The 12,501-nt window shown below is 44.7% G+C and overlaps 1 protein-coding gene across 1 annotated transcript; it reads left to right on the top strand.

Moving 5' to 3' along the window:
- Positions 1-92: 92 nt before the first annotated feature.
- Positions 93-12,475, top strand: CMTM1 (CKLF like MARVEL transmembrane domain containing 1). Its single transcript, XM_003936257.4, has 4 exons — positions 93-697; positions 2,503-2,661; positions 10,114-10,212; positions 11,806-12,475. Exons 1-4 carry the CDS (start codon positions 266-268, stop codon positions 11,974-11,976), a joined length of 861 nt encoding a protein of 286 aa, XP_003936306.2. The 5' UTR covers positions 93-265; the 3' UTR covers positions 11,977-12,475.
- Positions 12,476-12,501: the final 26 nt, after the last annotated feature.

The raw sequence follows: 12,501 nt of genomic DNA, 5'->3' as shown, positions 1-12,501 counted from the left end.
CGTTCTCAGGCTAGGCATTGACATTGCACCCGCCCACCGCCCCCACCCCACCCGCCCAGCGCCCCCACCCCACCCCCCCACCGCCCCCACCCCACCCCCCATGGCAACAAGGGTGGCTGAAGGGCTCAGCTTGTCGGCGGGGCAGCGAGAAACCAGTGCGCGTGCCGGGGAGGTAGCAGCCGTTGGGACGTGACGCTGGTTCCCAGGGGAGAGCCAGCCGCTGCTGCAGCAACTGGTTCAGACGGCCAGGCCCTTGGGACTCACCATGAATCCTGAAGATACCAAACCTGAGTCGTCCAAGGCACCTTCAGGGAGCTTGAAACAACCAGAGACTGCCACAGCCCTGGCAAGTGGCGGCAGTGTAGTGAGTTCTGTACCCAAGGCACGGCGCGACATGTCAGCGAAGACCGCACCCCGGAAGCACTCTGCAGTCTCAGTTCGCACAGTGCAGTCCGTAGCCCCCGCAGGTCCCAAAGGCAGCGAGGGCACTGCACCCTCAAGGAAAGCCACCAAACGCCCACCCCCAACGCCCACACCCCCACGCCCAACGCCCTCTGCACCCACTGAGTCCAAACTCTTAAATGAGACAGCGATCAAAGAGCGTGCGGAGGGCCGAGCCAAAGTCCCGTACAAATTCAGGGACAGCCTCAAGCGTTTTTTCTTCTCGCCCACGGGAATGTTGAAGATCCTGAGAATGGTGAGCGGAAAGCTGGTGAGACCTAGCTGGGCGGATGTGGCCGGCATAATATCAATATATTAGCAGATAATATTCATCACTACTTTATGAAAATATAATACCACAAGGAAGAAACAGGATGATTCAATATTGACTCTATTAAAATAATTCACTGTATTATAAATAATAGGAAAAAATGAGATATCACATTATAAAAAATTATGAGATTATGTCACAGAACGTGACAAAATTCAACATTTGTCCCTGATTTTCAAGAAGGGAGACCAGTAAGATAGGAGTATATAAATATTCCATTGGCATTATAAAAATAAACATTTCAAACTAAGACCATCATATTTAACAGCAGAAGGATTCGTTAAATGAGGAGAAAAAATGATGCCTGCTACACTGTGAGTCAATTTTTCTGAAACCACTAGTCATAATTAGGAAGAAAAAAATATTTGAAAAGAGGTGGCCAGGTATGGTGGCTCACACCTGTAATCCCAGCACTTTGGGAGGCCAAGGTGGGTAAATCATCTCAGGTGAGGAGTTCAAGACCAGCCTGGTCAATATGGTGAAACCCCATCTGTATTAAAAATACAAAAATTAGTCAAGTGTGGTGCTGCACACCTGTAGTCCCAGCTACTCAGGGGGCTGAGGCAGGAGAATCGCTTGAACCTGGGAGTTGGAGGTTGCAGTGAGCTGATATCATGCCACTACACTCCAGCCTGGGTGACAGAGCAAGACTCCATCTCAAAAAAAAAAAAAAAAAAAAAAAAAAAAAAAAAAAGAGGTAAAATATATCTTTTCTTTCAGCTAATGTGATTATATATCTAGAAAAACCCAAATCAACTGGAAACAATTTAGAACAAGATAATTTAGTTAGGTGACTCATTATTGTGTTAATAAATAAACTAAAAGCTTTCCTAGACAAATAACCACTTAAAATTTAATAAAATATTTCTCTTTACAACAGTAATCAAAATGATCAAATATCTAAAAATAAGTGAAATATGATACACATATGGGAAGAAAACTTTAAAACTCTCCTGAGACATCTTTTTTAAAACCACCAGAATAACTAGAAAGACATACTTTGTTCTTGAGAAAAACTAAAGTGTGAATTCTTCCAAATTATAAGTATTTAAGTACTTCATTTAGAAATCCCAACTAAAATGCCAACACTTAGCTTGGGGAACTTGACCAACACAAGCATCGGAGGCATAAACAGTCTGAGAATGAGTAATAGGAAGACTAGGCCAAACAATAACTCAGTAGAAAGTGAATTGCCTATCACAGAGTACTAGAGAAGGAAGCAACAATTCAGTGAAAGAACAGTCTCAAGAGACCAAAATACATCTGAGAATTTAGTATACCATAAAGGTTGGATTTCAGATCGATGGGGATAATACTGGCATTTCCCAATAAATGATGTTGAGATAATCAGCAGCTATTTGGAAAGAAAGAAAACTGAGGCTTTTCCTCACGACTTCTACCAAAATCAACATATATGTATTTTATCAGTATATATGCAGACTTCTTTCTAGTATGCAGTATGAACTGTTAATACTGGTTACTTTTAAGGAGAGAGACTATGGTTGAGTTGGGGGGAAGAGAAAGAAATTGATATATTTTTTATCCTTCTATACTGTGTGCTTTTTTATTATTCTCATGTATTTTTCATTTCTTCAAAATATAAGAAATGTTAAAAATGTATGTGCAAAACAGTACAGGCCACTGCACCATGCTGTAATCAGATTTACATTCTGACACTATAGATTTTTTTTAATTGTGCATTAAAACAAATCCTATTTCTTTTATTGCAGAGTCTTATCATAGGAGCATTAGCTTGTTTCATCATCGCCCAAGCCAATGAGTCATTTATAGCAATCACAATTCTGGAAATCTGCATCGTCATTTTTTTTATGCTAATATATATGCTAACCCTTCACCACTTGCTGACCTATTTACACTGGCCCTTACTTGTAAGTGTTCATTTTTACAATTCTTCACATACAAGCTTTGCCCTTAGCCCCAGAGTAAGGACTCTCCTCAAGTGAAAACAACAGAGCTATCTCTCTAGAGAAGGACATAGCTGAGCTGTGACAGTTAGGTTGTTGCCCTGGTCCAGAAAGATTCCGTGGAGCCTTGTGCCTACAGGACAGCCAACACACTCCTACTCTAGCCCTGAGTGTAAAGCCCCTTATTCCTGCACTAAACATATGGTACTTGTCAGTTTGTCCTAAAAAGATTTTTAATTAGTGCATGAAGTAGGTAAACACATTTCTTACCCATTGCTTGTAAAACAGTGCATGTTTCTGCTTTGCAAACAGCACTCTGATTACAAACATTCCTCCCCAAAACAAAAGTTGATATGATGGAGTTTGTAGAAAATTGCTATGTATACCCTTGAAGATTATAGAGTCAACCTTTGTGTGTATGTTAGGATTTGTATCACAAAGAGGTGCTGGACTAACCAGAAAAAGACTTGTAGAGACTTCTTTAATAGCTTTTTCCAGACTTTCACATTCTTTGCCAACTGAAAAACTGAAGCGAATCCCTTAGGTCTCAGACTAGAGAAGCAGTGTGGTTTTGTCCAGAGGCAGCCATGGGTCTTTCCTAGCCATGTGACCTTTAACCTCAATTTCCCCATTTAAGAAATACAGAGAAGGAAAAGCATGATAATAACTACCTCATAGGGTTTCCAAAATATTTAAGTGTGTGCAAAGCCAATAGCACAGTATGTGACACAAAGTAAACCTTCTAATGTCCAAAAAGAACAGCCACCCATCAGAACCATCTGATATCTGGGTGGCGTTTGCCATTCTCTCTTGCACTGTGAACAACCCTAATTCAGAGCTTAGACCTCTTCCACATCCCACTTCCTTATAGAACATTTTTCTGACCTCAAAGTAAGAGTGTTCCTTTTGAACTAAAATTCAAATAGTTTCTTCAAATGTGTGAGAGATTTTCTGCAAAGACTGCTGAGCTCTCTCTGTCCCACAGAATGCCGAGTACAGGAAGCAGACAAAGCAAATATAAGCGACTTTAATTGAACATGTGGAAGAGCCTTTTAGTTATGGAGAGGTTTCTGAGGGAAAGCTCAAATCTCTGTCCATGGAAATTTTCAAGAAGGGAAGGTAAAGTAACCATTTTTGAGCATATACCATGTGCCATATACTTTTTCATGCTACCTTATTTAATCCTCACAACAACTCAGTGAGGTTATAGTCATCCCTCACCCCTCCAGTTAACAGATGAGAAAATTGGATTAAAAACATCCAATTGTCTGCGGCCATATGTAGGTGCATTGGAACTCAGATTTGCGCCCAGGTCTATCTGATTTTAAAGCCCTCTTTCAAGACTATATAACCTATTATCTTGTGATGGTTTTCTATCTCCATCCTTCGTTAAGGTAAGAAACTCAGTAAAACTACATCTTTATGTCCTCCTCAGGTTCTCTAAATTTTATCTCTGTATCTTGTTTCCTCATGATTTTCTTGAAATATGGAGCCAAAGGCGAGGCGCGGTGGCTCACACCTGTAATCCCAGCATTTTGGGAGGCTGAGGCAGGTGGATCACAAGGTCAGGAGTTCAAGACCAGCCTGGTCAACATGATGAAACTCTGTCTCTCCTAAAAATACAAAAATCAGCCGGGCGTGGTGGCGGGCGCCTATAATCCCAGTTACTCAGGAGGCTGAGGCAGGAGAACTGCTTGAACCTGGGAGGCAGAGGTTGCAGTGAAGAGAGATCATGCCATTGTAATCCAGTTTGGGCAACAAGAGCAAACTCCATCTCAAAAAAAAAAAAAAAAAAAAAATATATATATATATATATAGAGAGAGAGAGAGAGAGAGAGAGAGAGAGAGAGAGCCAAAGGTGAATTGGTTATCCTGGTGGATGTACACAGGCCCTTGGGGGTGGGTGACTGATGGCTCCACAGCACCATGAACTGTGGTCAGGAGGACCGAAGCCCTCTGAGGAAAGGACTCATGCAGGCTGGGTCCACACACAAAGCTGGAGAGAGCCAGGAGATGTCATACTTTGCTTTAGGGTCCAGGAGTAATGCCCAAGAAGTATCCCAGACAGAGGTAAGAACTAGGATCTCCTGAGCTTGAACTGTGAGTGTCCTGTGAGAGGACCTGTTCTCACAGTGGTCACAGAAAGTTCAGCCCAGCTCTTGTAGGGTTACAAACCTTTGGTCAACTCCAATAAAGCCAGGCCCCCTTGCTGTCTGTCTTAAGTGACAGTATCTTCTTTTTAGGGGATGGCTGTGGGACCCCTGAGTATGATTTGGAGCCCTTGCCTTCTTGCTACTGTCCTCAAGAGCATGGGCCAGACTTGGCACAGCACAGGATATGCCTTGTGAGCTCCCAGGAGCTTCATGGTGGGGAAACTCTGTGTTACCAAGATGGTTGCCCAGTTATTCTGATGTTCAGTTCACACTAGCAGGACACATACTGAGCAACCACACAGTTGGTCAGATGGTAAGTGATATAATTAAGTTGGAAGTTTTTGAAAAAGACTCATCAAAACAGGACTCAAATTGTGTTCACCTGTCCAGTCCCTTCCTTTCAAATCCACTCTTTCAGATTCTGTGAGATGAAGGATGTATACCTACACAATTTTTCAGAGGGGCAAGTAGCTACCATTGGGAGGCCTTGGCATAGCAGGAAATGTGCAAGTTTCGTGAGGGTATTAGTGCTAGGAGGTGCTGACTTGGCACTTCAGAAGGTAGGCTTAGAATCAAGCTTCAGGAGTCACTTAGGACCTTATGATAAGGTCAGTGCAGAAAGCCCTGGAACACACAGTCAATTTCATACTAGAACTGTTTGAGGCTCTGCATAGGTTCAGACACCTCCCCACAGACAAGAGGTGCCCAACACGCAGCACCACTTCCTTTCAGCCCTTCCCTCCAGGCAAGAAGGCTTGGCTCCCAGGAGGTCTAGGATTAGAGTAAGGAGGGCTGACTTTAAGTGGTGATTTCTAATTTAAAGACTCATAAAAGGCTAGAGTTCCTTATTTCCCTATTCCAGTTATTGTTTGACAAAGGGGTGAAGGTAAAAATCCCTACCAGGGAGACAGATACAGTCTGATACATCGGGGCTTGGGCTCAGCAGGGAAGCCCCAAAGAGCACTGGCTGCAGATACAGGTGACCAAGTGACCTGCTGAGACCTGTGGGTTCTGGGACCATATTTTGTCAAGGCCTCCTCCTCTGGACAGATGATGGAGCCCAGGCTCAGGGACTCAAGTCTCTGAATTGCAGCTGTGAAGGCTGTGCCAGGGACCCTGACACCATGGGGAAGGTACAGGCCCAGCTCTCAACACTAAGCTATGTTAGGACCTATGAGGTCTCCTCAGATGGGCTCCTGGTGTTCTTGGTTCATGTGAACTCACAGAATAAATGTGCCAACTTCCACAGCACTACTTTTACCTGCAGACTTGAGAGTGGAACTAAATCCATAAATAAAGTTAATTTAAACTGTTTAAATTTAAACCCATTTTTATCAGCATGAGTCTACATCAAAGCTAGGAAAAGTACAATTTTCCTCACCCCGCACATTCTCTTCATTTTAGGGTTACCAGTTCCCCTGCTCTAGCCTAGTGTCAGGATACCTAAGAAAGTATGAATTCGAATTACTGTCTTCTAAGTAGCTCATATTTTAAACACTTCTACATCATAAAGACAATCCAGCATGGTCAGAGAAACTGAGTTCCAGTCAAGCAGATGTTTTTGCCAACAGAAAGCAATTTTTTTAAAGGAATACAATAAACATTGCAAACTAAAACAAAAAAATGAAACCAGTGAAAGTTGCAGTTTGTTGGATAATCAATGTTTGTAAATTCCAATTACAAATACTACATTTTGTGAAACTAATCATGTTTTAACTTTTTTTTTTTTTTTTTTTTTTTTGAGACAGAGTCTTGCTGTTGCCCAGGCTGGAGTGCAGTAGCACAATCTTGGCTCACTGTAACCTCTGCCTCCCTGGTTCAAGCGATTCTCTTCCCTCAGTCTCCCATGTAGATGGAATTACAGGCGTGTGCCACCACACCCGGCTAGTTTTTGTATTTTTAGTAAAGACAGGGTTTTACCATGTTGGCCAGGATGGTCTTGATCTCTTGATCTTGTGATCCACCCACCTCGGCCTCCCAAAGTGCTAGGATTACAGGTGTGAGCCACCACACCCTGTTGCCCAGGCTGGAGTGCAATGGCAAGATCTTGGCTCACTGCAACCTTCACCTCCCAGGTTCAAGCAATTCTCCTGCCTCAGCCTCCCGAGTAGCTGGGATTACAGGCACACCTGGCTACTTTTTGCATTTTTGGTAGAAACATGATTTCACCGTGTTGGCCAGGCTGATCTCGAACTCCTGATCCCAGATGATCCACCTGCCTCAGCCTCCCAAAGTGCTAGGATTACAGGTGTGAGCCACCATGCCTGGCCTGATTAACTTTTTTTCTAATATTCAGTTTTGGTTTTAAAATAATAAGTACCCACCATTAAGGCATCTTTCTCCTTCCCACTTATAATTCTACATGATTTTGAATATCTCAGAGAATAGTTTGGAGGCTTTATGGAAAAATTGTCAAGTAAAAAACATATTTCTTATTTTAGTCAGAGAAAGTTAGTTGAGTCAATAAGGTATTTGGGGGGAAAGAGAAAGATAATAAGTAAGGATGGCATTTATGAGGAAAGTGGAAGTCGTACTGGACATGGCCAAGCTCAGCTGCCATTTTAACACAGCCATCAACCATATCTGTCTCTCTGTCTAGATGAGGCAAATAAGAGGGTCTGTGTCTAAGGCAAAAGGGAGGAGGTTAGCAGGAAGAAGGCCCTTGGGCACTCAAGTCAGACTGCCCAAGGTCATAGCCACTTACTTGCTGAACAACCCTGGGCAAGTTGCTTACCCATCTGTAAACTGGGGATAATGAGAGTTTGTTGTGAGAATCAAATGAGATCATATATTAACACATTGGCACAGTACATGACACATAGTAAGTGCTCAATAAATGTGAGCTAGCTACAGTAGAACTGTTAGATACAAGGCAAACCTTAGCTCCAATGGACAGTTCAGGAGAGCACTTCTTTGTAAGTAAGGACCACAGTAAACTATAAAATCCATAGTCCAACAAGGAGACAAAATTATGACAGGTAGTCAAAGACTGGTTGGGCCTGGTCTGTGCTTGGTTTATTATCATTATTGGTGTGTTTTCACTCAAATTCTCATGATCTAAGGCCACAGCCAGTTAGTGGTTAGAGAAACTGAGCTCTGGTTATGTAGATGTTTTGGCCAACAGAAAGCAATTTTACAAAAAGAATATTTGACTTTTGAAGTTTACACTCTGCTTCTCAGTTGTAAGAGTCCTTGTTCACATCTTTGACTACCTTGGTTTACACCAGGCGTCCCCAAACTTTTTACACAGGGTGCCAGTTCACTGTCCCTCAGACCGTTGGAGGGCGGCCACATACTGTGCTCCTCTCACTGACCACCAATGAAAGAGGTGCCCCTTCCTGAAGTGCGGCGGGGGGCCGGATAAATGGCCTCAGGGGGCTGCATGCCGCCCTCGGGCTGTAGTTTGGGGGCGCCTGGTTTACACGGTCCTCACGGGCTAAGCTTGCTGCAAAGCTGCAAACCACTGTACCTGCCTCAGTCAGGCCTGCCCTTTCAGCTCGCAGAACCCAGCTGGGACTTCCTTCCAACCTCTACCAGCGCTGCTGCATGCCCCTGTTCTAGTGTTAACTCCAGGCACCAAAACAGTAGGCGTTAGTGCCTTTCCTAGAGGCAAGTCACATTCCGCAATAGGACTCCTTGGTCACCAACCCCAACAGGAAGAACACCTGGAGCATGCAGAGAGTTTACTATCTGTTAACATTTTGAGAGCAGATATGAACCTACATTTTGATGCACTCCCACCACCTACTAGATGCCAGGCATATTATCAGATGCTTTCAGAGTCATTATGCCATTTAATCCTCAGACCCAATGAACCTCAGTCATTATCCCCATATTACACATTGCCAAATTGGCAGGCAGGTGATAAAATATGCCCCACCTAGGAACTGGCAGGCCAAAAGAGTTCATCAACAAAAACACTCAATTGACTTGTGCCATATCATTTTAACCCTCCAGACCTATCCTACAGAAAATGCCAAAGATGGACTGGATGCTGCACTTGCAGACTAGGAGAATAGTTCATTTCCTCCTTATTTGGGTGTCCCTGATGGGAGGCAATAGTGAGTTGAGTTCTGATTCCACCCATTATTCAATCCTAAGCAACTGAAAAATGCCTCTAAGCCTCCATCATGTCCTCTGGAAACTGGGGATGATGACAATTCCGACTTTGGACGCTGCTTTGTGAGGGTTAAATGAGGTTAAATGAGGAACTGGGAAATGCTTGGCACATCAAAGAGCTCCACTGGAGCCATTATGATTCCATGATCCTTATACTGGATGGCAGTGCTCCTTGATGTGTTTGGACTAGCGCACCAGAAAGGCTGCCATTACCAAGTCAGACCATCAAGACTTAAAGGCTAAAGGTATTCAAATTAGGTGTCTGGCCCATATTGTGTTTACATCCTCTAGGCTTTCGCCCCTACCCATACTCTGCTGCCACTGACACACTGCACTCGTTCTCCCATTGTTTTGCTAAGGAAGCCCAGCCACTGCTCACCCAGGAGGGCACCCCTACCCACTCATCCTCACTATTTCAGCACATAAAGAAGCAGGTTGAACTAGCAGTCAAATAACTCAGGACTGAAATCCAACTGGAATCCACAAGAAGGAGCACAATGAGCCTGCAGATGTCAGGGCACATTCAATTCCGGCCATGTTTCAGGAAAGAGCAAAAAATATTCACTCCAGAGTATCAGACCTGCTCCTCAGATGAGTTCATATGTTCTTGGGACATGTAAACTATGAGTTTACATGTACAATAAATGTGGCCCAATTTCCAGATCTAGGAAGAGAAGTAAATCCATAATTAAAGTGCTAAGCTAAAATTTTATTTTTATATTAAAACAAATAAGGTATGGAATAGAATGTAGAATTTACATTAAAAAATACAAAAAAAATCACATTTTAGAGGGCCAATTTGGACTAGGCCCCTTGACCACTAGGTTTTTTCATGATCTCTTTCCTATGCCCTTTAAGAAAAACCTGATGGGAAAAGTTGTCAGCTTTTTTTTTCTAATGGTATTCTTTAATGAAAAAAAATAAATAAACCCATTTCTGCAGACAAAGTCATATCTAGGACCTTAATATCACATAAACTCCTGTCTCTGGACGATGTAAGAATTATGCCTCAGGGTTCCTCCTCATCTTAATCAAAGGGAAAGTTTTTTAAAGGTATCTATTCTTAGATGTGTAATTGACAAGCTTACATATTTTTGAAATTAATTTTTTTATAAACTTGATAATTTTCCATTCTGTATTACAGGATCTTACCAACAGTATCATTACAGCTGCATTCCTCTCAGTCGTTGCCTTCTTGGCCATGCAAGAAAAGAAAAGAAGACATTTATTCTATGTTGGAGGGGTAGGTAGAAGCCTTCATTACTCCATTTAACATCAGTATTCCAAGACTGAAAAGGGAAATTAGCAGACTCCATTAGATCAATTAACCAAGCAGAATTCCCACTGTCACCCACTCTCCTTCTTGCACTGACTTCTTCAGATGATATGAAGTTGCACCAACTCTGAGCTCATGAAAATCTTAATTCTAATATGCATTCTCCGAATAGGTACAAAAGCAAGAGTCTGCTAAACCCCTTTTGAGAATTGTACACACTATTTTTGAAGTGTTAAGCAAGATCTTTTCATCTATAAATAGGACTTTGATCTTCTGGACTAGAGAATTGTATTTTAAAGACAGATAAAAAGAGAGATTGTAGGGGGGGAAAGTGCACTGTCAAAGTGAGTAATCCAGCCTATTCAGGAAGGAAGGCAGAAAGAAGCCTGCCACATGACGAAGTGCCCGGTATATGCCCTGCACCAGGCTAGGCACATTCTGACTTCATCTTTACAACTCTCATTTTTACAGATAGAGGAACTGAGGTTAAATACCTTGCTGTGGGTCACAAGACTGGGACAAACTGGGACTCAAACCCTCATCATGTGGAAGAACACAAGAAATGGCAGATCAAATGCTTGGAAGATTCAGGGGGTGGGGGTGGGGAGGTAGGGCTTTGGTTCAAGAAGTTAAACAATGAGAACAGAAATTAACGCAGAAAAAAAAAAAGAGTTTATTTGACTTCATTCCATAATCAGTAAATATCTGTCAATCCCATTGGATTGTGCCAGACCTGAGCTCAGTGCTGGGGATGAAGCCCCTTCCTCTTTGAGGAAGCTCACAGTTTCACTGGGGCAAAGCATACCTAGGAAAAGCTCATTAAGCAGCCAGGAATTAAGTGACCATAAAGAGGAACATCCAAGGCTGTCAAAAGTCCCAGCGTGCACAGGGGAACATCCGTGCCATGGGCACCCCCCACGTCTGCCAGGGGTTCCCACCTCCAGGTCTCCATTTCTTACTGGATGGCAGCATCCAACTCCCACCCCTCACTGGTCTTCCTGCCTCCAGCCTGGTTCACTTTCCATTCACCTCATGGCCACTGCAAGTGGGTTTTCTGAGTCTCACACCTGACCTCTTGATAAGAGTCCCAGATCCTGCACCTCTCCAGCCTCAACTCAGCCCCCTTCTCAGCAGCCCCGGAGGTCCTGGCCACACCAGATTCCTTAGAGACCTTAGTCTAGTGCCTGGGTTATCCTCCTCCCCTTAGGAACTCCTTCCCACCCTTTGCAAACATAGCCCAAAAGTCTTTCCACGGAGAGGCCTTCTCAGGACCCACCCATACCTCCAAACGCTTAGGGCCAGTGCCCTTCCCTGGTCCTTTCCTGGTGCCTCAGGCATCAGGCGAGGCTACTACTAGCAACAAAACCCCCTGTTTCCAAAATCCCTTTTTCTGGGAAAGGCAGAGTGGGCCTGCAGCAGCCAACTGGGGTAGTGAAGGGTCAGAGGGGACAGGAGGCCGCCCACAGTGCCCGCCCTGGATGGAGGTAGGTTCAAGACCTTGTTACCGAGCTGCAAAATAACCCCGCCTTTCCTTCCCGCATATGGTCTTGTATCTGACAGTCCCTGTGTCTCACAGCGATAATCGTGTGTGGCATCGATGCGTTTGTGGTCACCAAGACGATGAGGACTAACTTGAAAAAATTCCTGGGAGTCGAAGTCGAAAGCAAGGTTTCCCCTGCCGGGGATGCCTACCCCGAAACCGGCCCCGACGCCCCGAAGAGGCCCGCATGAAGCCAGCCCCGCGCCCTCTCAGATGCACGTGTCTGTCGAATCGCTCCCTCCGAGCCCACCCCCGAGCTCGCATGCTGTCACCCATTCCGGCCTAAATGTGACCATAAAATCTGGGCTGCTGCTTTTCTCAATAACGCCTGCTTCCTCTCGTTGCCTTGTGAAAGTCGCGTTTTATTTTTCTGCCCATGGCGCTGCGCCCGCGGAGCTCAGGGCTGTGACCCGGTGCTCGCAGCCCCCTGACCTGGCAGCGGAGCTGCAGCTTCCAGACCTCAGGCCGCCTGGCAACGCCGGGTTGGAACCGCGAGGGCAGCTCTGCGCCGAGGTGGGACGGCAGGTAGGGAACGGAGGTGGGGCCCATTGGGGACCCGCGCGTGGAGGGTAGACGGATCCGGCAGCTGCACGCGGAGGTGGGCGCGCGTGGAGAGGCAGCGGGAGTTGGCGTTCGACGGTCCTGGCGGTTAGCTGAGCAGGCCCTCTGAGCTGCAGGTGGACACCAGGCTCTCTGGTAGGCCTGGCCTACTCAGA

The sequence above is a fragment of the Saimiri boliviensis genome, chromosome 1 (genome assembly GCF_048565385.1).
Source record: "Saimiri boliviensis isolate mSaiBol1 chromosome 1, mSaiBol1.pri, whole genome shotgun sequence".
In the NCBI taxonomy this organism is placed as follows: domain Eukaryota; kingdom Metazoa; phylum Chordata; class Mammalia; order Primates; family Cebidae; genus Saimiri; species Saimiri boliviensis.
The sequence above is the reverse complement of the archived record's forward strand: the minus strand, read 5'-3'. Positions and strand labels throughout refer to the sequence as shown.